Consider the following 25,945-nt stretch of genomic DNA (forward strand, 5'->3'; position numbering starts at 1 on the left):
AGCATTATTCCCGAGTGCCCCTGTCAGCAGCAGTAGATTATCTCCTTCAGGTAATTAAAAGCTCTCTAAATAGTGTCAAAAAGGGCTTCCCAAATATTGCAGACCAACAACTTACTGCTAACAACTATGCACTTGTATCTTAAAACCTCTAATTGCAAAGATCTTTTTAATGTTGTTATGAACACCAGCTGCAGCCCAATTATTACAGCCTCTTTTTGGAGGCTGGGAAGTAAGGAAGTAGCAAAAGGGTTTGTAAAAAGCAGGTGCTGGAGGGCAGAGAGATGCTAATGTGCAGATTAGGATGTTGGCTGGCCAGTTCGATACTGACAAGCCGAAACTGGGAAGAATAAGCTTTAAAAGGACAAAAAAGCTTTCTTATTTGGCTTTCCTGGCTTAGAAAGGATGCAGATTTTGTTTTGCTGGGATGCTAGCCTGCCTCGAGAGCACAGGACTGAGGACATGGCAGCGTTCATTTACTAAGAAGGTAAGCTCAGCTCTGCCTAACATTTATTATGGGAGATTTTTTATTGCTTTACAGCTAGTCAAATACTGCCAAGAACACCCACTGCTGCTCGCACAGGTGAGCCCTTATGTCCCCAGCAGCTCCTGGTGCCGGTCCTTTGGCTCTCTTGGTGAAATGCCACCAGCTGCTGTGCTGGTGGGGTAGGTGTGACTGCTACAAAGGCCTGGATTCAGCAATGAGACCTTAATGTGACCCAGCCCAACATCTTGTTTCTTATTTTGGGGGGTCTCCCTTTAAAGCACTGGATCCAAGTTGCGTTATCTGTGGCAATTTTGGCGTGCTGAGCTTCGTTCACAGCGAGGTGCGCTACGGGGGGGAGTTGTGCTTGTGGTGGAGGGGGTGGATGGCAGCGGGAGATGGACGGGCACCGAGCCCGGAGCCGCTGAGATTGGGGTGCACGGGGCAGGAAAATGGAAGCAAAAGCGAAATCGCCGAGGCTGGTGCCGGGAGGAGGAAGCGGGACGGCTCCCCGCAGCCCCTCCTCGAGCTGTCAGCACCCCCAGACCCCACGGCCGCAACTCCGGGGACACGAAGGGGGAGATTTTTGCACAGAGAGGGCCAAGTTTCAGCCTTCCCCGCACTGCCGGGGCCAAATTTCAGCCTCCCCCGCCGCCCAGTTCCGCCTGCCGGGGCTCGCCGCCGCCCGCCCCCCTCACGGCTCCCGCGCTCCGCCTCGCCCGGGGCCCCCTCAGCGGGGTGGCCGCGGCTGAGGGCGGCCGGCCCGGCTCCCCCTTCCCCGGTCCCCCCGTGTCTCACCGTGGCCGTGGGACGCCTCTGGTCCCGGCCGAGCCCCCCACAAGGGCCGTGGGAGCAGCTCTCGGCCCTCCCGGCTCCGCCAGCGGCCCCGGCCCCGCCGCTGCTGCGCCTGCTCGGAAGCGGAGGAGGTGGCTTGGGCGGCGGTGCTGCTGCTGCTGGTGGCGGTGGTGGTGCTTGGCGGTGGATTTGTCACGATACTTCCAGCCCCAAGGGATTGCTCTGCTCCTCACGGTGCCCTGAGGGTGCTGTGGTGCACATCCGTGTCGGGAGGCAGCCCTCAGCTTGCGTTTGCCTTCCCAGAGTGGAGGGCAAAGTCTGGGGATGGGATGGATCCAGCGGTCCAGGAGCTGGTGTCCTGCTGGAAAGTGTGGCCCCAGTGCTGCTGGAGAGCTGGAGGAAACACAGTGCCCACAGAGGGGTTCATTTAACTCCGAGCTGGCCATCTCCTGGGTAGGATTCCTCCTCGGCTGTGAAGGACTTTGGAGGTCCAGCAAACCTGGGATGTTTGTCAGTAAAATAAAGCAAAGTAAATCCAGACGTGGTGTCTCTCACAGCCATGGGAAGGTCAAGCAGTTCTGGTCTTCTGTTGCCAATCCCAAACATTGCAAACTATTTTGGACAGCCTTTTCCTTCTGGGTTTCTTTGTTACTATTTTTTTTTCCTTCTGAGCTTTGCATTAGATAATATGGCTGAAGATACAGGCTAAAGACGGGAAGTAAGATGGCTAAATTTGTAACAATTGTGTGGTTAAAAACATTTCAGTCTTGTTCAGTTGTGATTTACCAACAAGCATGAGGCAAAAAAAAAAATAAATAAAAAAATTAACATTTATTAGTTTGCACTCGAGCGCTCAGTGTTGCTAGTTATCACATCCCTTCTTGAAATGAATAGGGAAAATAAATTGATCCAAAAATGCAATCTGAATTTACGTAGGAATCTTTCTTCTGATGGAGAAGAAAGGAAGGTTATCCTGATGTGGATAAGGTCAATACTGCTTTAATGCTTTTCACAATAATGTCTTTACATGAGCAGAAATATTTAATTTTGGCATTAATGAAAATGAAAAGCAACCTAATGGGTTTATTTTCCTTTAGCTGAAACTTTTATTTTCTTTGTAATAAAATCCTCAGCCACCAGGAAAAAAAAAATGTAAATACATATAATTCCAATAGCCTTTTTTCTTTCTGCATGCAGCTGTTTTTCTTGCCAGCAGGATGAAAGTTGCTGTTGCCAACCATGGGTGTGAAACTTGCAGGTTCCATTGCACCTCTTCCAGGGGCTGATAAATAGAAAATATCAAAACTACACAGTGCTAGACCAAGGCTACCTGGAATAGTTACCTGCCTTACTAATCTTAAAAATAAAATCAAATCACGGTAAGCTCATGGCACGAGAAGCCATGACTTTTTAGCTAGTTTTGACCCGCCAATTCAACAAAACTTCTATTATGCTTTCCTGAAGCCACAGAGGGCAGAGGAGGGAGAATCTGCAGCGCCGTGCGACCAACAGTGTTGACACACGGGAGCACGGCTGCAGAGCGCAGTGCCCCGGGGGATTTGGGAACCACCGTTGGTTGTGGCTGACTGCAGCCACAATTTTCTATTGCTGATAAGTTCAGAAGATCTTCTGAGGTCCTCCCTCGATGCTGAGCTGTGGCCTAGCAACAGAAATATGAAGGTGTAAGTGTGGAGTGTATTAAGAGGAATTACCTTCCTCTTGACTTCATGATGAGTTCCAGTGAAGGCAACACCTTTGCAGTGCACATTCCTCTGGAGTAAGCTGCATGTGCAGGTGTGGCAGTTCTCTGTGACAGTGTTGCTGGCTAGTCCTTGTTTTCTTCTCTACATCAGTTATTAACAAAATGCTTTCCCATTTCATCAAGGGCAATTGGTAATTCAGAAACAGCTGTGAGGTACTTTGGCTGCATGCTCCCAGAGAAGAAGCTGGTTTTCTCTCTCCTGATGGAGTTTTTCAAAGAGATCGGAATTCCCGTGGGTTCAAACAACATTACACAACTCCTGATGAATCTGGATGAGTTTAAACATGTCTTAGGATGGTTGGAAATACCTGGTCAGGAACAATTGTTTTACTAAATAGTGCTGCTCAAAGATATAAGCACTTTACCAGTATTTGCAATTACTAACTTTTTAATGTCAGTCTGCACCAAGTGCTGTGACACCATTATTAGGCATTTCCTTGTATTTTGTTCTATGGAGAATGTTTCCATAAATGCACGAACACCAGTAGATGAAAAACGGAAGCAACAACACTATTACAGGAAAATTTCCAGGACTTGCTTGTGAAATGATCAACTGCTGCTGCTAGATTAAAGGACCCAAAATGAAACTTCTGAAATGCGAGGGTACTGCTCTAGACTGAGTGTTTCTTCTTAGCTGAATATTTGTAGGCAAATGTGCTTTTAGACATTTTGACTTGAGTTTTGGAAGTAAGGCTGGGAATGCTCTCAGTTGATCTTTGTAGTAACACACCTAATTTAAAAGGAAAAAGACAGAGCGTTGCCTGAAAGAGTGTGGGAGGGGAGGAGAGGCTGCAATAGCAACAACAAAACAGACCAACTGGAACAGGGCAGCATGTTGCCATTATGCTCTTCTCCCTAACCTGAAACAGCTGAAGTTGCTCACTTAAGTCTAGCCTTATTCTGATGAAATCAATGCCGCTTGACAGGTCTACATGTGGCTTTTAGTGTGTTGTGGTTTAGATGAGCAGTAACTGTGTAGATCAAAATGGCTGCGATGTTTCCAGTACTACTAAGAAACCAATACTGTCACTTCCTTTCTCTTTCCTTATTAACCACAGATTGCTCTCTATTGCTTTTCTATCTGTGAAAATCCTCCCTCGAGTGTTGAAAGGGGCTGTGTTTGACAGGCACGTGCCCCAGCACGTCAGCACAGTGACACTTGGCTCAGCTCCAGCTGTCAAGCACAGCTGGCCGGCTTCCAAAGCACCTGGAAAAAGAGACCTTCAGGAAGTATGGCTTAGCCTGGTAGGTGTCCACGTGCTAGACACAGCTCTGATTGCCTCTTCTCAGAACAGATATAGAAGAGGTAGATGTGACACGAAAAGAAGTTGACAGGAATTATGTGGCCCAGGGAACAGTTTCTGTATGAGAAAAGACTACAGAGACGAGGACTGAGATGACTGCAGAGAGTTACAGCTGAATAGTTGTTCTTGGTTTATTTCCCTGCCCCATCATATATCCCTTACCTTGATGGCTTTTAAATTAGAATGGTGTTCATGTAGAGTTCACTTCATGAGGACTTAAAGCATGTGGAGAATGATGATCCAGTCTCTTTACATTTTCAGGAGGTTTTTGACAAAGTTTCCTATCAGAATTTTTGAGGGAAACTAAGCAGGTAAGGTTAAGAGAGAAGGACAGAGCATGGACAGATGTTTGAAAGATAGCACAAAGAGGACAAGAGTAGATAGTTCTCAGCATAGGGGGAGGTTTCAGGTGAGGTTCTGCAGGGATTCGAGCTGTTGAAAATAAGTGAGCTGGAAAAGGATATGAGCACTGAGGTTGAGAAAGTTTGCTGATGATAGAAATTACTTGGAGGGTGGGGGACATGGAAAACAGATTGTGATGAGTTGTGGGAAACATTGTTGAGTGACCAGGCAATGAAACAAGAAGTGAAAATCGAGTTATATAAAGGAGAGGACATGAACAAAAAAAGTTACCCTGAACTGATGTATAAAATAACAGTCTTGAGTTGACCATTAAGACTGTCAGCCAAGATCTGGGGTTATAACATATGAAATCACTAGCTCAGCAGCAGTCAAAAAAGTAAATCATACGTCAGAGCTTATTAGGAGAGGAGCAGAGAAAGTCATTTGAATGCAAGAGTCACCCTGTGGACTCTGCATGTGCTTCTGGTCCGCTCTCCTCCATAAAGTGACAGTGAGACTGGAAGAGTTCAGAAGAGGAAAAAAAAAAAAAAAAAAAGAAAAGGATCACCAAAGGCCAGTGCCTTCTCCTTTAAGAATACATGAGCTTTTTCCCACAGCCTGGGAAAAATATTATTTAGGATGGAAGTGATGTATGTCTACAAAATAGGTGTCATCCGGATGAATGGACGGGACTGAGCATTTACTGTTGACTGGGAGGAATCCAATGAAGCTAGTGGCAACCAGGTTCTTCACCCTCAGTCTCCCACCAACTCCAAAGCTTCACGCAAGAAAAAAGCTGACCTGCTGAACTTTGCTGAAGAGCACTGGCTGCTTAAAGTTGGCATAAATCCACGGGAAGACTGAGCAAAATACAGAGAAGAGATCTGCTGGGGCTGGTAAATGTGAAGAAAACATACATAGCTCAGGAAATCCCCTAAAGTAAATATAGTCAGAGGCTGGGACAGCATTCAGGGGAAGTGCTCACTCTTCCTGGCCTATTTACCACTGTGAAGAAAACACTCAGGTTTGGAGAATCTTTATTCAGATCTAGCTTGGCCAACCTTGTATGCTTACATTACATATGGTCAGTACAATATAGGCACTTAATACTACCACGTGTGTGAGGGGGCTGGCACGAATGTGCCACGTGGTATCCAGAAGTCTATCTTCATCATATGCGTTAATCTGAGATTCTTTATCTAACAGTCGAGCCCACTAAGCACTGCAGTTGATCCAATACAGTAACATCTCGTTTGATGTTGCAACTTCTGCTTTCGTATCCATTTCCTTCTTTCTCAAATATTCTGGTAACTGAACGCAGTAAAGATAAGGATGATTCCTCGCCTATACAACTGTGCTATTTGCATCTAGAAGCATCGGGGTTGGAAGAAGCCTTCAGGATCATCAAGTCAAACTGCTAACGTGGCCTACGGAGTCCCATCACCAAACCGTGTCCCTCAGAAGTTTTAAGCTGGTGTCTCTTTTCTCATAAGCTTTATTTCCTTCATGGATGTAATTAAGGAAGGATTTAGGAAGCTGTAGGTTTTCAGAATTTGAAATTAGGTTTTACTGTTAAAATAAAAAAGAAGAGGGATTATCTGATGGTCTTGATTGCTTTGATGGAGACGCCTCCTGGTGTGCTGTGTAACACCTTAGTTCCACCTTCTCCCAAGTCTCTGATGTGAACTCCTCTGCAGGAAGTAATGCATACAGGATATGCTGATATAGTTTCGGGAGCTGTCTTTAGGAAACAACACTAAGTATTCCACTGACCATGAATAATGTCTTTAGTCTCTCCACATTTTTAGAATATAAGGTTTTACTGTTGTGTTAACTGGTCAGGTCACTCTGACGTTGTGAAAAGCAAGAGGGAAATGGACTGTGCAGCACTGTGAGTCATTATTTACCCCCGAGTGTTCTTTCCTATGGAGTTAGTGTCTTCACTGAGCAGATGTTTTGACCTGGGAGGTCTTTGTGGTGGGACTGTGCTTGGCAGTAACTCGTAACTGGGATTTTTTTAATATGCATTGTAAATTCTTGCCAACCAAACAGTAACAAGAAATTTTCTTTTTAAGAGTCTGTTCAGGTATTGTGGATATATGTGATTTCACTCACTAATTTGACAGCCAAAGGGCTGGATCAGATATTTCTGGTTAGCGATAGAGAACGGAAGAATTTCCGGGTAAGCTGAGATTGTTTTCAATACCAAATACTCATCTGTCTTCTGGCAAGGAAAATCTCATGAGTATAAAATGCAGAAAATCATAAAATTTGGCTCTACAAACCTGAAGATACTCTGAGGAATACAAATCATTTTGTTCATCTTCCAACAAACTGCTCCCCTCCAAAGCAACTAGTTATATGTGATCAGACTTTCATTTTTCTCTGCATTTGACTGTATTTTCTTTCGGACAGGGTTTTATTTGTCTTTCAGCCCCTCTTTAGCTAACTTGAAGTTGATTTTGTTATGTCCTTTAGGTAAGAATGTGCTTTCCCTACAACTCGTGCAGGTAATATTTTCTATTTTATTCCACTTCACTTTCATACACAAGAGTAATCAAACCAAGCCAAAATTCTTGCTTGGGTAATATATGGCCTGTGAGTTATACACACTGAAGCAGACACTTGGAACAGCATGGAGCAGCGCTGCTTCCCTGTCCAGCAGCCCTTCACCTCATACAGTGACAAACAGGAACATGTCTCTTTCCCTGCCGTAGCAATTCCCCGTCTGGAGCGTTAGATAACTCTGCCCCTTCCCAGCCTGGGCTTGGCATGTTTATTGCTCACAGTCCGTAAAGAAACCTAAGGGTGGGGCGTAACAAGGCTGCAGCATGCATGCTCTGTTTGCAGAGGGCCGAATGTCATTCCACAGTGACTCAGACTGTTTCTTATTCTGGCTACATTCCTTCAGTATCAAAGTGCAAAGTCAGCTGTTAGGTAAGTTTATCAAAGCAAGAAATTATGTAGCTAAGCAAGAAAAAATTATTCCAGTAAAGTTCAAGATAAGATTCCCAGATATCAAGAAGCAAAATCTTTTTTTTTTTTTTTTATTTTTTTTTATTTTTATGTCATGGCCCGTACATAGACAGTGCTTCTGCAGTTTTTTGGGAGGACTTTCTGGCTCTCCAACTGACAGGTACATCTTATACTCACAGTGTAGGGGATGCACCAAGCTCACCAGACCTGAATAGCAATGCTGGCTGGTGTGCAAGGGCAGGGAATAGATATAATTCCCTTTTGTCTCTAAAAAGAGTAATAAAAATAGTCAGTTCCCTTTGATTTTAGGAAACTCCTTACTTTACATGTGGAAGCTACGCTGTAAAAAAAAAAAAAAAAAAAAAAAAAAAGGCAATACGTATTTGTACTACTGTGGAATATTTTTATTTGCTCCTTTCCTCTTCTGGCATGTCTTGGCTTTAATATATTTGTAAGTACATGGAAAAGCCTAAGCTGCCAAGAAGACTTTCCAGTTGTCTAAGTCACTGTGCAACTGTACATCCTTTCGCATTATTCACAATCTGGCTTCATGGCTCAAAGGCACGAGTGTAGATCTCCCATTTGAAGGAGCAGGTTTGTCTATAATGAGGTTGAGCGTAGGCAGTACATTCCCTGGCCAATTAAACAACAACAAAAAAAGTAGCTGTTGGTACAAAGAGTGTTAAGCTTGGCTACGTGCTTTACTGTTTTATTAGCAACAATGGTATAATCTGCAATTAAATACCACTTGTGTTACCAACCGCTTGCAGGCAGGATGTCACTGTTTATACGAGCAAGAATAATTCTTCACGAAGAGTTGTGCACTCATTGAAGAGAATCCCTCGGGAAATAAAGATAAATTCTTTATTGTCAGCTAAGCTGCTAGCCGTAGTACTCAAGATACCTACAATGCGTATGGATTACGAGGTCAGCATTCAGATGTTGAGATGAAGCACCAGAAAGAATGGAAACATTCTTCTCTGTAGTCCTGTGTCTGAACATTACTTGAAATACCACTCAGGAGAGCAGTTTATGGGTTCTTCCTTCCAAAGAGTCTTCAGACGCTGGGCCCAAGCAAGCAGCATCTCCTTCCTTTTCTCCTCAGAGACATATTCGGGAGCGAAGCAGATGTGAGGCTCAAGGACTTTGACACCACAGAAGTGCATGATGCCATGCTAGATCCAAAGCAAACAGAGAAATGCCTCAGTTAGCTTTTCACTTTCAATTTGAGCATGTGCAGTATTCAGTTCTGAAACTTCCTCTGACCCGATACGGCAGGTTTTCTAATTCTGTGCGTTTATCAGGAGAAGGGAAATAAATTGCGCAAGTTCATTGTTTGCCTTGGCAGCTTGTGTTGAAAGCTGGGCATTATGCAGAATGACATACAACACACTGAAAGATAAAGCCAACTTAATTTATTCTGCTCTGTGAAATTCATTTTTAAGTGCTACTAAATGCATAGAATTGTTCTCTTTGGCTGCCATTTTCTATTAAATTTGCAAAGATCAGAGACAGCCTGAAGTTCATTACGCTGCTTGAATCTCCATGGATTGTTCAGGGTTGCAGCACATTTCTCATCTCCTTTTATGTATTTTTTTAACCTTTTGCCTCCAGCATAGCCACACAATTCTGAATGAGTATTTGTGCCTTCGAAATCAGCTCAACTTGCCTTTTTCCCTCTCTGTGTTTCTGAATTTGCAGCTGCCTATAGCATTCTTTGTTAGGTTGACTTGCAAGCTGTGCAGCTAGGTAGCCTCGGAAGGGCACACAGCTAGTAATCAAAAGGGTTTGGAGAGCAGGGAATTTCCAGTAAAATCAAAACACATCCGTTGTATTGTATCAAACACTGGTCGTCGCAATTTGCCTTGCCACTTAAATTCCTGAAAGCACTACTTCTACCTCTGGCAAAAGGGTAGCGATAAGACAAGACATGCTAACTGTTGTATGCTGATTGTAAATGCCAGGATAATGTGCGAGTGCCCTCCTGTCCCGCATCCTACGTGAATCAGGTAGCTACAGGGAAAAGAAACCCTGTGTGCCAGGGCTAAAGGAAATCCTATTACACTAGAGAAATTAAAAAGATAGATATTATAAGCTTTCTCTAGGTTCCAGTTTGGAGGAAGAGGCACAAAACAAATTTAAAAGTCTGTGGACTCTTAAAAAGCCTCAGGATTTTAGGGCCCAACGATAACTTACAGATGCTTGTAACTGACTAATTATTTTCTATTATAGAGCTAACTATGAATGTATTTTATATCAAATAAGCATCACTACAGTTGCTAAAATAAATAATAAAAATTAATGCAAACAAATAATCAAATATTCATATGCTGTACCTGCATGGGCCACAGGAGATAGCGAATATCACCATTGATACCTCCTTTTGCATACATCTCTTTGCTTCCTCCAGTGGTGAAAGAAAAGAGGGCTAATTTATTCTAGAATTAAAAACAACAACAGCAAAAAAAAAATGCTTAAGAAGACTGTTTGAATAGTTCAAGAGAGATTCATTAGAAGCTGGGCAGCATCAGTTTCTGCAGGAGGTGTCCCCTTCCCCAGACCTTGAGTTTAGCAGTGGCTCCAAGTCACAGACTGAAGGCCTGAACAGCAGACTGCATGCCCAGGGCTTTGGGCAGAGGCTGATTAAAAAGAAAAGGAATTACACGTACTGACAGCCTTGTATGAAGCAGGGCTGACTCTTGTTCTCTCCTGTGAAATGTTTGGAAAACTCTGGCTGGAAAGCACTTCACTACTGTGGATATCTTTATTCCTTGGTTTTCTGAAAGCAGAAATTGTGTGCTACAATCCCAGTTCAGATTTGGGCTTGCTCCTCACTTTTGGAATATTCAGGTGTTCTAAAACCACGTTTTTTCTTCTAATCCTATAACTCTGGTGTTGGCCATGGGCTGGTGCTCAGCACTTCTCTCTGTCTTACCTCCCATAATTAAAATACTTTTTTTTGGGGGGGTGGTATGATGGTGCAGTATCACAACTGCTTTGCTTCTAATTATATGGGGGACAATGCATTACTAGAGCTTTATTATTGAGAGCTGTCAGAATGGCCACTTCATCAAATTAGGATCATTTTCCAGTTACTTTCTGACACCTGAACTGTGTTCCTTATCTATATGTGTTCTCCATATCCTAACCATGAACACAACAGCTTAAACCTTTACCTCAAAAATTAACCATACAGGTTTTTATACTAAAATACACTTTTCTTTTTCGTAGACTTTCCATGGATACAAAGTTTCTACCTCACATTTTGTTCATGTACTTTCCTGTTTATGCATGTCCGAATATTTTACCTATAGAATTGTCATTACAGAGCTGTAAGAAGAGTGCTAAGCTTGACCTAAACCCATGGCTTTTCTTAGTTTGTGTAGAATAAGCAAGGACTGACTGAAAATAAGAGTCTGTCACCAATACTTAAGCCAAGCTTCCCCCACGCGCTTTCCTGAAGTATTTTTATTTTGAAGATAAAGTTTCTGTTGATGCATGATGTTGATGGATGATGTTAATCATCCAGCTACTCTGGAATACCGTGGTGTATCAAGGGCTAGGCACTAGCTGTCTGTTTGGAAACATTGACCTGCTACAGCCCCACTGGCCTTAACTAGTATATTTAGACTTCTGTAATAATCAAGCACAACTGCTTCAAGGTGCATGGCACTTGCCTTCTTCCCCTTCAGCTATAAAGTGATTCATTTTATTAATGTCTCCCTTTTGCAACGTTTTGCAGAGAACTCATATCTGGAAAGCGTTTTGGAGAGAGCTGAGGGAATCAGTCCTTGTGATAGACTAGGAAGAAGTTTTTGTACCTCCTTGTGCTACCATGAGCAATTGTTGCATGCTGCTCAGGATACATTTGGATTGATAAGAAGTTCAACTTCCAAGACCTGAATTAATGCAAGTCTAATAGTGAAGGCTAGAATAAGCCACAGGTTTCAAGAAAATAAGTCATTCCTTCACAGAAAAAGCCATGGTCTGCTTTCAGGAGAGCTGAAAGTGAAAGCTTTATACAAACATAATGGGAAAGAAAGACCACTACTGAAGTGCACTGCAAAGATCTCGGTCTTAATAAAACACTTTCAGAAGCATACCTTCAGCAAACCGGAATCATAACAGTTGGGGAATTCGTGAGCAAATCCTTGGACCAAGACTCTGTCCATCCAGCCCTTCATGATTGCTGGCATGCTGAACCAGTACAAGGGAAACTAAACAAAAAGGAAATTACCTTGTTAATACAGAGAATCTAGGTCATCCTAAGGCCTGGTCTGTAGGCAGATTCCTGTTCTCTTAATCTGTTCAGACCTTGTACGTGCCTTCTTCCAGGAAGGAGAGGCAGTAACTTTGCTTGGCAAAAATAACTGAAGTGCTCTCTGTTTGTGGTAGTCTCAGGTACCTAGCTAAACAGCTGCAGTGCATCGACACCATGGAGAATGTGAGGGCTTCCACAGAAGTGAAAGCTGGAAAACAATAAGACAGGAAGGTGTCACTTAATTCAGACTTAAGGCTGTACAGAATTGCATCTCTGATGGTCCAAATGCAAAAGGAACGTATAAGCTAATGGTTAGTGCTGCCAAAATGGCCACAGAGAGCCCTGTAACTGGGACTGACATCTGGTGATCAGTTCTGACCTGACAGTCCTCTGACAAGTGCCGTAGTATCTGACGTGATAACCCCTCCTGAGAAGAAAGCCTCCTCTCTAACAGTAGGGCTCTGTTCCTCGATCCTCCAGTTAGCCCATGGGTCTACAGCCTAAAATCATCGTGTCTTATTTGCATTGTCTTGAACGCTTAATGGACTTCTGTTCTAGGATGAATTGCTCTTCTGAAACCTTTGTACACTGTGCAGTGTGAAAGAAGAAATTCTATTAGAAGCTTATGTGCATATGGCTTAAATCAAGATGGAAACAGCGTAGAAATGGCCAGTCACCATGATCTTTGGAAGTGGTGAGCTTAGGCTATAGTAAATTTTAAATTACTCTGCAGTATCTTTAAGAGGCTTTTTTCTTTCTTTTCTTTTCTTTCTGATTTTTATTTTATTTTATTTATTTATTTTTCTGCACCAGAACACACTCAACTCCGCATAGTATTTTAAGGACAGAAAGTAGAAAGCAACCACTTCCTTCCGGGGATGTTTTAGTAATCTCAGAAGCAATATTGTGAAAATTACAACAGCATATGTTGAAATGCGTGCTTGAGATATAGTCACATCCTAGATTTCATCTAGAACGGGACAGTGGAATATAGATCGGCTGTGCCTAAGGCCATCAGTCTGATTGTGAATATGGTCAGATTTTTTTTTTGTTTTTATTACACAGAGCCTCCCAGTCATCAGCACTCTGGAGGACAGTACATTGTGTACTTTATCCTTGCCATTGACTGCATTTGCACAAGTATGTGCCATGTTTCACCCTGCTGATCCCACTCTTTCATTTAGGAGCTACTCTGCATCCAAGCATCTGTCTCACACAGGGAACTTTGTTTCTGCGTTGTGGGGCTAGTTTTGCTTTCTGTGATATCCCTGTGCCCCGTGCACACCAAAGACGTAACCGGCAGAGAGGAGAGCAGGGGTGAGGTGTTAGCGAGTCCAGGCAGTGCTTCTGCAACTCAGCAAGGGACCAGGGCAGCACAATTGGGAAAGTCAGAATTCCCCAGGCCTGCTGGCTGCTCCCAGCTGCTTGCCCAGAAAAGAAGCCATGCCCCTGCTGGCCTGCCTGATAGCCATGGTCGTATACCTCTTTGTGCATCCAGATGTTGAGTTTGGCCCAGTACTGGTGAGTCACTGGATTTGCTGTCATAGCTACTCAAGTAATCGTACTACTGATCTGTGCTTGTTACTCTACTGCTGCTTAGAGATAAAGTCCTTGTCCCTACAGCTGATGGTTGGGTGTCTGTTACCATATCCCAAGCTTAAAACTTGGCAGGGTCACCTCAAGGCCCAACACACTCTTCTGTGTGTAGATCTATGCTTGCTTTTCTTGCGCTCCCAGACAAGAGGATACCGTCAGGCTGCCTGATAATACGGCGTGGTTCTTATATATAGAATTATAGTATTATTTTGCACTCGATCCTTTCCGATCTGAGTTGCTCCTTGCAATTATTTTAGAGTGCAGGTGGCGTGAGGAGCAGTCTTCACAAAAGTAGTCTGATCGTGTAGTTTTTGAATATTATTTTTTTAAGTGAAGTACAGTATGAATTTTACTTGGGTGTTTTAAAGATCTGATTTCAGATGTCTTCCTAGTCACCAAAAATGTCAGCATGGAGCCATTATTTGTGTGAAAAATTCATATTGTGCCAGAACTAATAATACTCACACATGATCTAGTGTGTTTGATATTTTTTTTTCTAAAAACATATATCATATCAGAATAGCCTGACACCTTGAAATTGCTATGCTGGGTAAAAACTATTCTATGTAGATGGCTGAGCTACCACCTGTTTTTACTCTGGCTAGATGCAGTGTTCCTAATGAAATCTGTAATCTTCTTGCTTACTGCTGCTTTTGGTTTACAACTGAAACCTTTTAATACAATTTAAAATGATGACCTGAAAAATCAGCAAGTCTGCTTCCTGCACCTTCTTTTGCTCTTCAATCAAATCATTGGACAAACCTCCTCTCTTGTAAGCTTCCCAGGTCTCCACTCCGTAATTGAACTCATCTGAGTTGTGCAAGCAATCTGTGGATAGAAGGGCATGGTCACTGCTTTCTCCATTCCTAGCCCTGTAGCCAAGTAAGAATTAAACACAGGTTGTGATCTACAGTTCTGAATCGAGGTACTACTTTCTGATTTTGTCCCACTTTTTTTTTTTTTTTTTAATGCTATTCCGTATCATCCCAGCTGACAGATGATGACTTGATTGTAAACTGGAGAGGGATAGATTATCTCAGAGTACTAAAACTTTTACCTTTCTGTAGGAGACAGAATATGAGGTGCAAAAAGAGGACCTCAGCATGGCTCTAGACTCTGGTGATGCAGGTAGATGATTTCAGAGGATTTAAGATAATTTTGCTAATTGCTCTGCCTCTGCATTAGGGATCGCTGAAACCACTCCGCAGTCACAAGCACTATGTAGCTGCTTTTCAGCCTCTCTGGAAACTCAGCAGGGGCTGGGGGAACCAGTAAAGGCTGACTCTGCAGACTCTGCTACAGTTGGGTGAGCTGAGCCAACTGTGTCTGAACCAGACATTCATTCCTGCTGATTCAACTAGCAGATTCTCAGCCTCTAGCAGAAGGACAGGTGACAAGCAGTGGAAGGCAGAAGTAGTAACCTCGTCAACGAAGCGAAGTACATCATAGAATGGGATCGGAAACTTGCATCAGAAGTTGATTCTGGCAAGTGCTAATGCATTTTTGCCTCTCAGTAACTAACCTTACTGTGAGTCAAGGTTCGTATTCATGAGTGGACTTTTAGAAATGCTTACATGTCATCATTAACAATTTTTTATTTTTTTTTTCCGATGCTTGCATTAGGCCTGTGCTATTTCTTTTTGATTCTAGTTCTAAAGAATTCTTGTTCTAAAGTTCTCTCAGATTATGTCATAGCTTTGCTTTTCCTGACCAGAAAAAGTACTGGGACTAAATGCTATTAAGAGCACGGTGGAGCTTTCTTAATCATGAAAAAATTCCATGAGCCTAACAAGATCATTGCTATTATTCTCAAGTCTCAGCTGCAACCTCTAGTCATTTTTAATAATCATGCACTATCAAGGTTGCTGGAAGGTGACAAAACAACTCAAAAGCCTGTGTACTTTAGTGCCTGGAGCTAATTTGCTGTAGGCATTTGTAACATTGTTCATTAAGAGAACATGTTTCGTTGAATGTCTCTTCAGTTGATTGCAAGTACCAGGAAAACAATACCATTCCTCATTCATTTTGGTCTAAAAGCAAAACAGTTTTACAGGTCTGCACTACACGTGTTTTCTCTCTCTAATTGAGGAGCTGTTTTTCATCAGATTTGTTTAAAAACAGGTGATAGTTATGTTCCTACACTGGCATTTCTTGGTCAGTGCTTACAGAAAATAAAAAACTGGGTCTTGGGGTATATTTGTACAAAATAATAGCAACTATTTTTCAGAATGCACCTAACAGAATGGGTTCTAGCTTGTCAGTGCAACAGCATAGATAAGATTAATATCAGTCTCAAAAAAAAAAAAAAAAAAAAAAAAGTATTTTGGCTAGACTTACCAACAATGTCATTTCTTGTTGCTCTTGGCTCAAACTGCATCGCGTATAAATCAGACACCGTGACAGTGCAGCCCTGTTTGCTTAATTCTTCCACAGCAACCGTCTTCAAAGCTCCATTCAAAGACTTGGGCTCTTGGTGTGCATAGACTATCAGGACTTTTCTCCCTGGAGGCAGAAAGAAAAGCAGAAGACACCTTTGATTTAGGCAGATACGAAAGAGTTTGTGGAGCCAGGGCCAGGTTCTTTGTTTTTCTGTACTGTGATTTCCAAGCAGTGCAGAGCTGATAGTGGCAGCGTTTGACTCATGCCCAGCAGAGGAACTAATCAGTAAATGCCTCCCCACCCCTTCAGCAATATTGTGCTATGCTGGGTTTTCCTAGGCAGGGCTCAGTGGGCAGTAGGTGCCTTTCCAGAGCAGGCCACACTGCCCTACATCAGTGCAACTCAGGGCTTTCCCACTTCTCCTCTGGCATGGTCCATTCTCTTGAGCCAGCACTTGTGTTCAGCTCATTCCTTCAAAAACTCTCTCCTTACACAACAACAAAACAAAAAAGCAAACAGCTTTCTGCTGGCTTAGCTCCCTGAGCAGAGTCCGATAAGCTACAGAGCAAGAGTGAGGGACAGGATGGGATCAAAGCAGTGCTAATTTATGTTTTCTCAGACGGTTGTGGAAACAATTTCTGAGAGTTCAGAGCATCCTCCTACTGCATTGCGGGTTCCCTACGTCTTCTGTTGCGGTGCTGTGCAAGTGGCAACCTCAGGGTAGATGTTTCAGATGCCACTGTCCCACTTCAGCATCTTCACAGTGACTTCAGTAGAAAAAAATGTGATTTTTTTCTTAGATGTGTCAATGAGCTGTCTGTTGTATCTCTAAATAAAGCAGATTTAATCTAAAGTGATTAATCTAAACTGAGTATGTTAGGATGTGGCTGCTTAAACTGATCCACAAGGTGTATTAGAGCTTGCTTGTTCAAAATGTCATGGTATATGGCCCATTCAACTTTAATAATTCACTAAAAAAATAATAATTCATCACTGAACAAAAGGAAAAGGTAAAATATTCTTATGGGGTAATATGTTTGTACATACATACATAAGAGGATTTCCAGGGATTATTGAAAATGTCTGGATCTGCAAAATATGCAGCTCTTGGCTCCTTTCTGCCGATCTGTAACGGGTATCTCCTGCATTCAGTGGACGTGAGCTGCATGTCCCAGACCACCATCAGGGCAGCAGGTAAGTTTGCGGTGTCAGAGGTACAAGAACCAATGCTGAAGGTTTGAAAAAACAATACTTTTTTTTTTTTTTTTTAACATAAATTATAAGAGGTAGTGATTTCTACTAGCTTTGCCAGAAGTCTACTACAATTTGTGGTTAGATGCTACCACAAATTTAACAAGTGTATAAACAATTTAAAGCACTGCTCGCTCACTCCTTGTAGGAGCAGTTGCTTTTTTGCTGGTCTCGCTAGCTCTCAGCAAATAAGCAGCTCAGTGGCTGGGGATGACGAGCTCAGAGATGCCAGAGGATTAATTCTGCAAGTGCTAGTTTGTTTCCCTTGCAGTGGAGTTGAGGGCACTCGAACAGTGGAGAGATGGGAGTGTTCAAATGCATCCTTTACTGAAGAAATAGAGGTGATTTGAAAAAAAATAAAAATGGTTTAGTATCACAAGTAAACCCTGCAGGTGTTCCATATAGCAGCATGCCCAGGACTGAAGCAAATAGCATCCTTATTGGTATTTTTTCTTACCTGCCATTTTCCAGCAGCACTCGGTAGCTTCTGTCCTGAGAATCCAGCACGGCCTGTGAACTCAAACAGCAGATTTGCTGGTGTTGTAAGCACCATGAGGAGGTGCACGGGCAGCTACCAGCGCGGTACCACCTGGCTGGGAGCGCCGTGCTGCGTGGTGCCGAACGGGCTGCAGGCCTGCGGGAGGGCAGGCAGGCCGTACGTGTGCTCTTCTGGCAAATATTTCTGGGCTGGCTGACCTCTGCTCAGCGAGCACGTCCCCTCACATTCAGCTTTTGGCAGAGGCCACCGAGTGCCCGGTGGAGCTGTTGCTGCTGCGCTTAGCAAAGAGCAGCTCCCCGCTCGGTTAACGTGGACGTGCTGCGTCACTCTCCAAAGCCTCCACAAAGGAAAAGGCGGAGAGTGCTCTCGTTTTTTCCTCTAAAAACTGGTGTCAGGCCCATTCACCCCCTGTCCCTCCCGCACAGCCCTGCCACCCACCCGGGGCAGCGCCGTGGCACCCCTGCCTCTCCCAGGGCTTTACCCACAGCGGTGCTGGGGCTCGGTTCGGACTGGAGAAACCGGGGCAGACACCAGCAGATCGGGCCCCTGGCACCGAGTGACAGAGCCACCCGCGTCCTCTCGCAGCGGGTGTGCAGAAAACCTCTGTGCAAACCTTGCACTGCTGGTGTTTTCCACCGGCTGTGCTGTGTTAGGGGAGACACAAAGCCCTCAGCTCTCTTCCTGGCTCCTCCAGGAGAAGGTAACACACACAGTGCTGCTGGCACTGGGGACAGCGGTGTCCAGAAATGGGAAGTGACCCTAGCGGAAACTTGGGGCCGCAGCAGTTGCTCACCAACCGCCAGCGTGCTGAGCATAAAGCCAGAGCCCAGATTCTGCTGGGTGATGCTCCTCTGCTTATGTGGGAAGCAGTGTGGTAAAAAACTGGGCAGGGACTCAGGAAACACAGCCTCAGTTTACTTTCTCTCAGGTAGGATGCTTTATTTTTGTCTTTTCATCCCCTCTGGTAACAGAGTCAAAAATATTTATTCTCCTTTATCCGCCCTCCCCCCCTAAGCATAAAGTCTAGTTGTGGTAAGAGAAGGGAAACTAAAGGAAAAATGCTAGTAGTTTACATACTGTACCTGGACAACATATATGTTATATGTTTGACATACCATATAACGTAATAACTCACAGAGATAGCAAAGAAAAAAAATTGTGCTGTGCCTGTACTTTAGGGAGTAAAGAAACAAAAAACCCCACCTTATTCCTTGCTAAGGCTGTAAAAGTTTGCATGATTAGTTCCCATGTTAATTCCTAAAATCCATTCTTCTCAAATATTGTTGGACTTATCTCTAATAATTTTATAAAATTAAAAAAAATATATCTCCTTTCAATTTCCTGCTTGTCTTTGAACAAGGCTACTTATAAGGATTTCAGCAGCCAGATCCAGCTATTTCTTAGCAATCACATGAGCATGTTTATTAGGGCTCTTAAGAGAAATTTCAGGGTGATTTGGGGAAACCATGTATTTTTGCATTTTGGGCAAATCTGTAAGACAGAGTGGAGCTTCTTGTAGCCTCCTTCACCCTCTTCTACTGCTCCTATATTTGTAAAGTTAACACTCAGGAAAGTGTAACAGTAGCTGAAACATCCTCACGGGACAATGCACCTCTGCAAGGAGAATTTTGTTTTGCAGATTGGGAGTGTTTCTTAATTAATTTATTTATTTTTTAATAGCATTTTCTATTGCTTTCTCCAGTCCTCACTTAAAATAATATTTTTTTTAACATTTTTTCTCTCTAAGGAATTAAGTGCTAATTAGCAATGACAAAAAGTAGTTGTGACTAAGCTGGAAGAAAATTCTCCTGTCCCTGTCAGCCATCCATGAGCATGGATTGAGTGAGTCATGCTTTATAAGAAATTTGACTGTTTACAACCTCATTGACTGTTGGCACAGATTGTTTTTGTCTCTAACACAAGACAGAGAACGCAAGAAAATGAAAATGACAGCAGAGATTCAGACCAAGGGTCCATTCCACCTAGTATCCTCTCTTTAACCCTGCTCACAAGTATCTGGCTATGAAAGAGTAAAAGCAGAGTAAGCATGTAGGATATACACCCTGCTGGTTTCTCAGACTGCAACTATCTTTGTCTCAGACTTGAACATGTAGTTTGTATGGTAACCTCCAGTTTGCCTCTCTGCACAAGATACTTTGCCCAATCTCCCTGTGAATCCATGCCAATTGTGCAATGTCCCTGGCAAGGACTCGCAGAGATTTGTTTTCTGCTGTGTGAAGAGCAACCCCTTTTGTCTATTTTGCATCTTGTTCCTATCAGGTTCATTTGATGCCCTTTGGTTCTTGCATTGGGTGTGACAGAGCAACAATCCATCTGTGCTTGTCTCCTCTGTCCAAAGGTGATTTTGTGGACTTGTGTCATGTGCCTCCCAAATTTCATCTTTTCCAGACAGAAGAGTGTTCTTCAGGTGCTCTTTGTTTGGAAAGTCTTCTGTGCTTTCAGTCATTCTCATTGCTCTTCTCTGCACTTTTCCAGTTCTGCTGTATCATTTCTTGAAATGAGGGAACCAGATCTGCAGATAACATTCACAGTATGGAGGCACCTTGGATTTACCTGGCTGTGTAATGATTTTCTCTCTTCTGATCCTAATAACTATTACCATATGATTTGCTTTTTTTATTGGCTACCAAGTGCTGAGCTGATGCTTACATGGAATTATCTGTGGTTATTAGACAGCTTTACTCCTGGTTGATGGTAGTCAGCTCAGAGCCCCTTATTTTAAATGTGAGGCCAGGTTTCTTTGTGTCCCATGAGCATCTTTTAAGATTTAAAGAGACTGAAAATAATTATGAATCGTCTCGTCTCCTGGGTGCAGTCTAGAACACTGTGGTGGTCTGTCATCAGATCCTGCTGAAGGTGTTTCACTGCAGAAAAAAATACCTTAGGATTTGGTGAAGAAACATAAATGTAGGCATAATTTTGTAGTCACTTGCATGACCTTGAAACACGAAGGCTCCAGTCCTTCTGCCAACAATTGCTGAAACATGCAACAGCTGTTGGGTGGACACACAACTCCTATTATGCTATATAAAAGAAAAAACCCTATGCTTTCTTTACCTAAGGTTAGGCATCAGCTGGGTGGGAGTTTTGGGAGTAGGTCTTCTGAACTCAGGAGTTTCATTTTTGCCTAAATATCATTTATATGATTTTAACCTCTTTTTAAGTATCTGGCCTAGAAAGAAAAGAAAATTAGTAGTTTTGTCACAGTTCCCCTCTGAGAACTCATTCATTTCTGCTACAAAGAAACACAGTCAGCATTAACTGAAGGAAAAGAGACAGTTACTATAAATAGGAAACTGTTTCATGTTAAGGTAAATAGTTATAAAGAAAATGGAAACATAAGACACTGCACCTGGAAATCTTGGGGAGGTAGCCTTAATTCAAGAACTTCCATTGAATACTTACCCTATCTTTTTCCATTTCATTTTAAAATATATTTTATTTCCCTTTTCAGATAATTCTGTTGTTGTACTTCTAGGGCTGTTGTATTGGAATTCCTCCACAGGCTTGGAGATCACTCAGATGAATAACCATAATGTCACAAAGCAAGACTGAGAGATAAAAAATATTTGAAAATAAAGTATTTTAAAATAAAGAAAATAGAAAATATTTTAATATATAAAATATATTTTAAAATATTTAAAATTTTAAAATATTTTAAAATAAAGAAAATAGAAAATAGAAAGTATGAGGAAGGCAGGAAAGTAGTTGCAGCAGGAAGATGATCAATTATAGGGAGATTAGTAGTGAGATGGAATCAAGAGCTCAGTGTGGACGTAGGTGGTTTTCAGAGGCCAAACCTTGCCAAATATTGGTTAAGAAAATCTGTTAATCAGTAACGAGGCTGATTTGACAATTTGATTTTATCTGCTAGGGAAAAAAAAATAAAAGGTATCCTGCAAAATTGGAAGGGCCATATAACTAAAAAAGGGAAGAATCATTCATATGACTTTCTTCATCAGAAGTTGATTCCAGATTTTCTTCCCTAGGATGGAGACATATTCCACTGCGTTCTTCCTTTCCTTTGATGAGATACAAGGTCATGCTGTCCACAAACTATTTTCCGCCTCTTCCTTCGGAAGTTCACAGGTAGAGTGATGATTTGGATAGCCTTGAGCTGTCAAATGGTATTCTGCAAATGGTATTTGGGCACATTTCTACCTGCAGTTTAGTTCCCAAGTGTTTTATGCTTCTTTGAAACCATCTGCTCTCCTTAATGAGGCCATTAATAATTTCTTGAATTGTTACCAGTGATGTCCCATGAGCAATCACTAATTTTAAGACACACAGCTATATTCTGCACACAAACAAAGCTCCATCTTTGTACAAGTTGTTTTAAAATTATCTCTGTTTTGCTGAGAAGCTTTTGTATTCAGTTTTCAATACTAAATATCTACTGATAATATTGTTCTGAAGTTACTGAATTTACTAATAAAAAATGCCCTTGGTCATAAGATGTATATTACCCAGCTAGGAACTGGAGAGAACTAGTTCCTGACTTGAAATAACTGTCCATTGGATATCGCTTCAGGTAACTAAATGTCCTGAAACTGTAATGGTCCCTTTGAACGGTGACAGGGCATTAAAGTACTGTGATTGGTTTAGGAAGCCACTTCAAAGATGCTGTAGTGGTGAAAATGTTACTATGTAAGGGATTACAGTCTACCTCTCTCTTCTCACTCTACCCTAAACCCACATAACTGCTCTCCATATAGGTAGGCAAGCAGGTAGGATTCATCTTTCCTAGTTTTAGCCACGTAAAATTTAGGACTTCTTCTCTAAACTCTCTGTAGTTGAATTCATCACCTTCAGATGCAACTCCTTTCACTTATCTTTGATGCTAGTAGAAAGAGAATCACTGCTTGGCTTACACAGGCATCCAACCTCTAGGTGGCTACAGGGAGATAAATACAATCCTCCCCTGTGAGTTTCAGAAGACCTGGACTCCTGCAACCTTTTGAGTGACAGCTGTAGTCAGGGATATATATAAAAAACAAAACAAAACAGGTTCTCCAAGTGCATAAAACCTAGCTAACATTGAGGGGTAAAGAGATGAGAGATTTTTGTGTTTCACTATTGCACTGAGGCTAATCACTGTCTGGTACTTGGTGCTGTAAGAACAGTGTTATAAAATAACACGTTGGATAGCATGAGTCAGAAGCTATAAGACAGAGAGTTGCTGGGAAGTGGTTAGACTGAGTCTAGTGCCTATTGCTGTGGTGGTGCCAGCAAAGTTTATATAGTGAACAAAGTACTGGAGAAGCAGAAGTAAGACTGAAAAACCTGTGGATAACAAAGTGGCTGCAGAGAGAAGGAACTAGGCAGAGCTACGAGCAGGCGTGCCACCAACAGAGCACACTTTTAAATGAAACGAGTTTTCTGGGTCAAAACACTGACGTGCTAAGATAGTGACACAGGGAAGTCTGCAGTGCTACTTCATGAGTCAAACTGCTCTAAGAACAAATATATATTCCCCAAATATATCTAAATAATATTTCCTACTGTAGCATCCTGTAAGAAAAGGAGTTAAAAAGTTGATTGTCAATCAATGATCAAAAAAAAAAAAAAAAAGGCAAAGTAGAATGGGTCAAAAAAGAGCACCTGCATATCTAAAAACAATTTATTACTTTTATTCAAATTCTCTTCTAATATCTTATGAGCAGTGAAAATTTTTGAGTTGATTATAGGATAAAGATAAGAAAATGCATTTGAGATACATGCAAAAGAAGAAGAAATAACCGTCACATTTTATTGCATCCAAGTCCATTTATGGCCTGATTTTAAAATCTACGTTTTAAGATTATGTTATTGTATATTATAATTAAACTCTTTCAAGTTCAAGAACTAAACTACTCTGAAATAATCAGCTTTGTTGCTTCAAGCCAACAGTGCATTGAGTCATTAACACAGTCAAGAACATAATAGATGCCGGTGTTTTTGCAAACACAAACAGCACTTACATGGATCAGTTACTTCAGCTACTGAGCTAGATTAGCATTCGTGGGTTTTTCTCTTCCCTACTTTAGCATATGATACTCTTTGCTGATCCTTAATACCTGTTGTTTAAGTTCATGTGGGAATGCGAGTATCATAGTTTTGTGTGGTGTGTTTTCTATGTACAAATTATAAAACATTGTTTAGGGTGTAAGGTACAGTCATCTATCTTAGAAATTAAACAAATTAGAATAATCATATCATAATATCATATTGTATATGACAACTCTGCAGGAATGACTTTAGCTTTCTGTATACCTTTTCCTAGGATTAATATCAAGTTAATTGTATACATTGTTCTGTCTCTGGAATAATATATTAAGATTTAAAAATATCATGTATCTGAAGGATATCAGTTGTGCCCTCTAGTGCCTAGCGCAAGGGTTTGCATTTTTAGCAGACCAGTAAAGCGAAGCGAAGCCTTCATCTAGATCAAGTTTTTAATCTTCAACACAAGTTCTCTTATAGAGGAAACGTTTTAAGAGCATTTGTCACCCGTGAGAATAAGCAGTAAGGAAAAACAATACTAACAAATCAGCATGTAAGAGAAATTCTCTTCAATATTAGTTTTCTGTGAATATTACAAAGAACAAAGCCCCTGATACAGCAGTTCTGAACCAGCAAATATTACAATTCTACACTGAAAAAGGAAAAGAAGAGAAATGGAGTAGTAATATCCTACTGTTTGTCCCGCATCAGTCTGTACCACCATACGCGTCACACCAGCACTGTGGTTACTCCTAGGCTTGTTTTGTCAGGTAGTAAAAAGGAGACAGTCAGCCCCATATTGATCTCTCTCCTTAGTTGACAGGTTTGTGCAACAGGAAGGAAGGAAGCAGGAGGACTGTATGACTAACAGCCTTGTACTGTGACCTGTTTTTCTTCACAGTCTCTCTTGTCTGGGAGTGAGTAACAGAAATTGAAAATGGTAACTTCTTGGGCTAAAAACTCTACGCTATATCTAAATGAAAAACGAACCAGCAACAGGAATAGTGTCCTAGGAAACAATTCTGATATGTTGTTTAGGATGTTTTTAAACCTTCTGATGTTAAATATTTAATATTACTAAGATATACTAGAGGTCTTTTAAATATATATTTAATGCTTTTATCAATTTACAACTTAATTGCGTCTTCTACTGGAATATCTTTGCCAAGAAGTTGGGTGAATAATTCATACAAGTACAACTTCTAGGATACATAAATGTGCTACTTTTAATTAGTAATCTCTTCTGCACTTTTTGATTCAGAAGTCTGGCCTGAGACACTCATTTGAACACAGACTCAAATTGCAAATCTGGGGAGAAGGGGGGAGAATGAGAGTAATTTTTTGACGCCAACAATTCTGCTCTTTGATGAATTAAAAACTTGGGAGACCTATTTTTGTAGTCATTCCACATCAAGATGACACTCTTTTTTCATATTGAAGTTGATACTTTTCTAGATTTGGGAAATGAGGTGAAAAATGAGCATAGCTGCTGGTTGAAGTCTGTTAGGGTAAGGGGTAAACATAATTCTACAAAGCTGATAAACTCCAGTTGGGTATCAGCAGCTACATAAGGTGCTGCCTTAGGTGAGTCTAGTGATGTGTGACATAGCATATTTCAGAAGCAGTTTATTTTGTATATTCTTTCCAAAGGGATTTTTGCAGGTTCCTCTTACATGCCAGAGAATTTGGCTGAGACATCTGCTGACGATTCCTCCCATGGAGCTGCAAAGCACCTGGGAAGAAAGTCAGCAAAATGAGAGGGAGCACTCACTTGCTCAGCATGCCATGAGCCTGGCCTGGCAAGGTTCATTAGGTTGTACTCATGACATTAGCTTGGTTATTGCCTTCCAGTTATCCATTGACTTGGGATCAGGCTGTAATATAGGATCGAGTCTCCTGTACACGAATATATCATCCAATGATGTTAACTGCCATCAAAGCAAGCAATGGCTGAACATTTGGCTAACAGGTTGGGCCCAAAGGGCTCTAGTAAATGGAGGTACACGAGGCTGGTGGCCAGTCACTAGTGGGGTTCTGTGGGGCTCCATTTTAGGGCCAGTTCTCTTCAGTGTTTGTATAAATGACCTGGATGCAGGACTTGAATGCATATTAACTAAGTTTGCAAATGTTAATAAGTCAAGAGTAACAGTTGACTCCCTTGAGAGTGGAGAGGCCTTGCAGAGAGACCTTGACAAATTAGAGGGCTGGGCAGTCACCAACAGCTTGAAGTGTAAGAAGAGCAAGGGCTGGATTCTGTGCCTGGGAAGGGGCAGCCCTGCTATATGAACAGACTGGG

General features: G+C 42.0%; 2 protein-coding genes across 10 annotated transcripts in view; one reads left to right on the top strand and one right to left on the bottom strand.

Annotated features, from left to right (window-relative positions):
• LOC113842766 (uncharacterized) overlaps positions 1-25,945 on the top strand; it is a 66,037-nt gene that overhangs the window by 24,370 nt on the left and 15,722 nt on the right. For all 3 annotated transcript variants that reach the window (XM_072034983.1, XM_072034984.1, XM_072034985.1), the window contains one exon: positions 21,657-21,756. In XM_072034983.1, the coding sequence (XP_071891084.1) occupies positions 21,657-21,756 (100 nt within the window). The remainder of the gene's footprint in view (positions 1-21,656; positions 21,757-25,945) is intronic.
• On the bottom strand, positions 8,050-24,429 carry NQO2 (N-ribosyldihydronicotinamide:quinone dehydrogenase 2). Of its 7 annotated transcripts, none has more exons than XM_038174840.2 (7): positions 24,344-24,429; positions 17,605-17,657; positions 15,855-16,019; positions 14,215-14,345; positions 11,764-11,877; positions 9,997-10,098; positions 8,050-8,835 (listed from the first exon to the last, which is right to left on the bottom strand). In XM_038174840.2, the coding sequence occupies exons 1-7, from the start codon at positions 24,355-24,357 to the stop codon at positions 8,662-8,664; spliced, it is 753 nt and encodes a 250-aa protein (XP_038030768.1). In that variant the 5' UTR covers positions 24,358-24,429; the 3' UTR covers positions 8,050-8,661. The 7 variants fall into 7 exon arrangements, with proteins under 7 accessions (XP_038030768.1, XP_012958182.4, XP_071891080.1 ...); XM_013102728.5 differs by lacking the exon at positions 24,344-24,429 and adding an exon at positions 18,128-18,461 and having other exon boundaries at positions 14,280-14,389; positions 17,605-17,664; XM_072034979.1 differs by lacking the exon at positions 24,344-24,429 and adding an exon at positions 18,260-18,582 and having other exon boundaries at positions 8,343-8,835; positions 17,605-17,664.

This window comes from Anas platyrhynchos, chromosome 2 (genome assembly GCF_047663525.1).
Source record: "Anas platyrhynchos isolate ZD024472 breed Pekin duck chromosome 2, IASCAAS_PekinDuck_T2T, whole genome shotgun sequence".
Classification (NCBI taxonomy): Eukaryota; Metazoa; Chordata; class Aves; order Anseriformes; family Anatidae; genus Anas; species Anas platyrhynchos.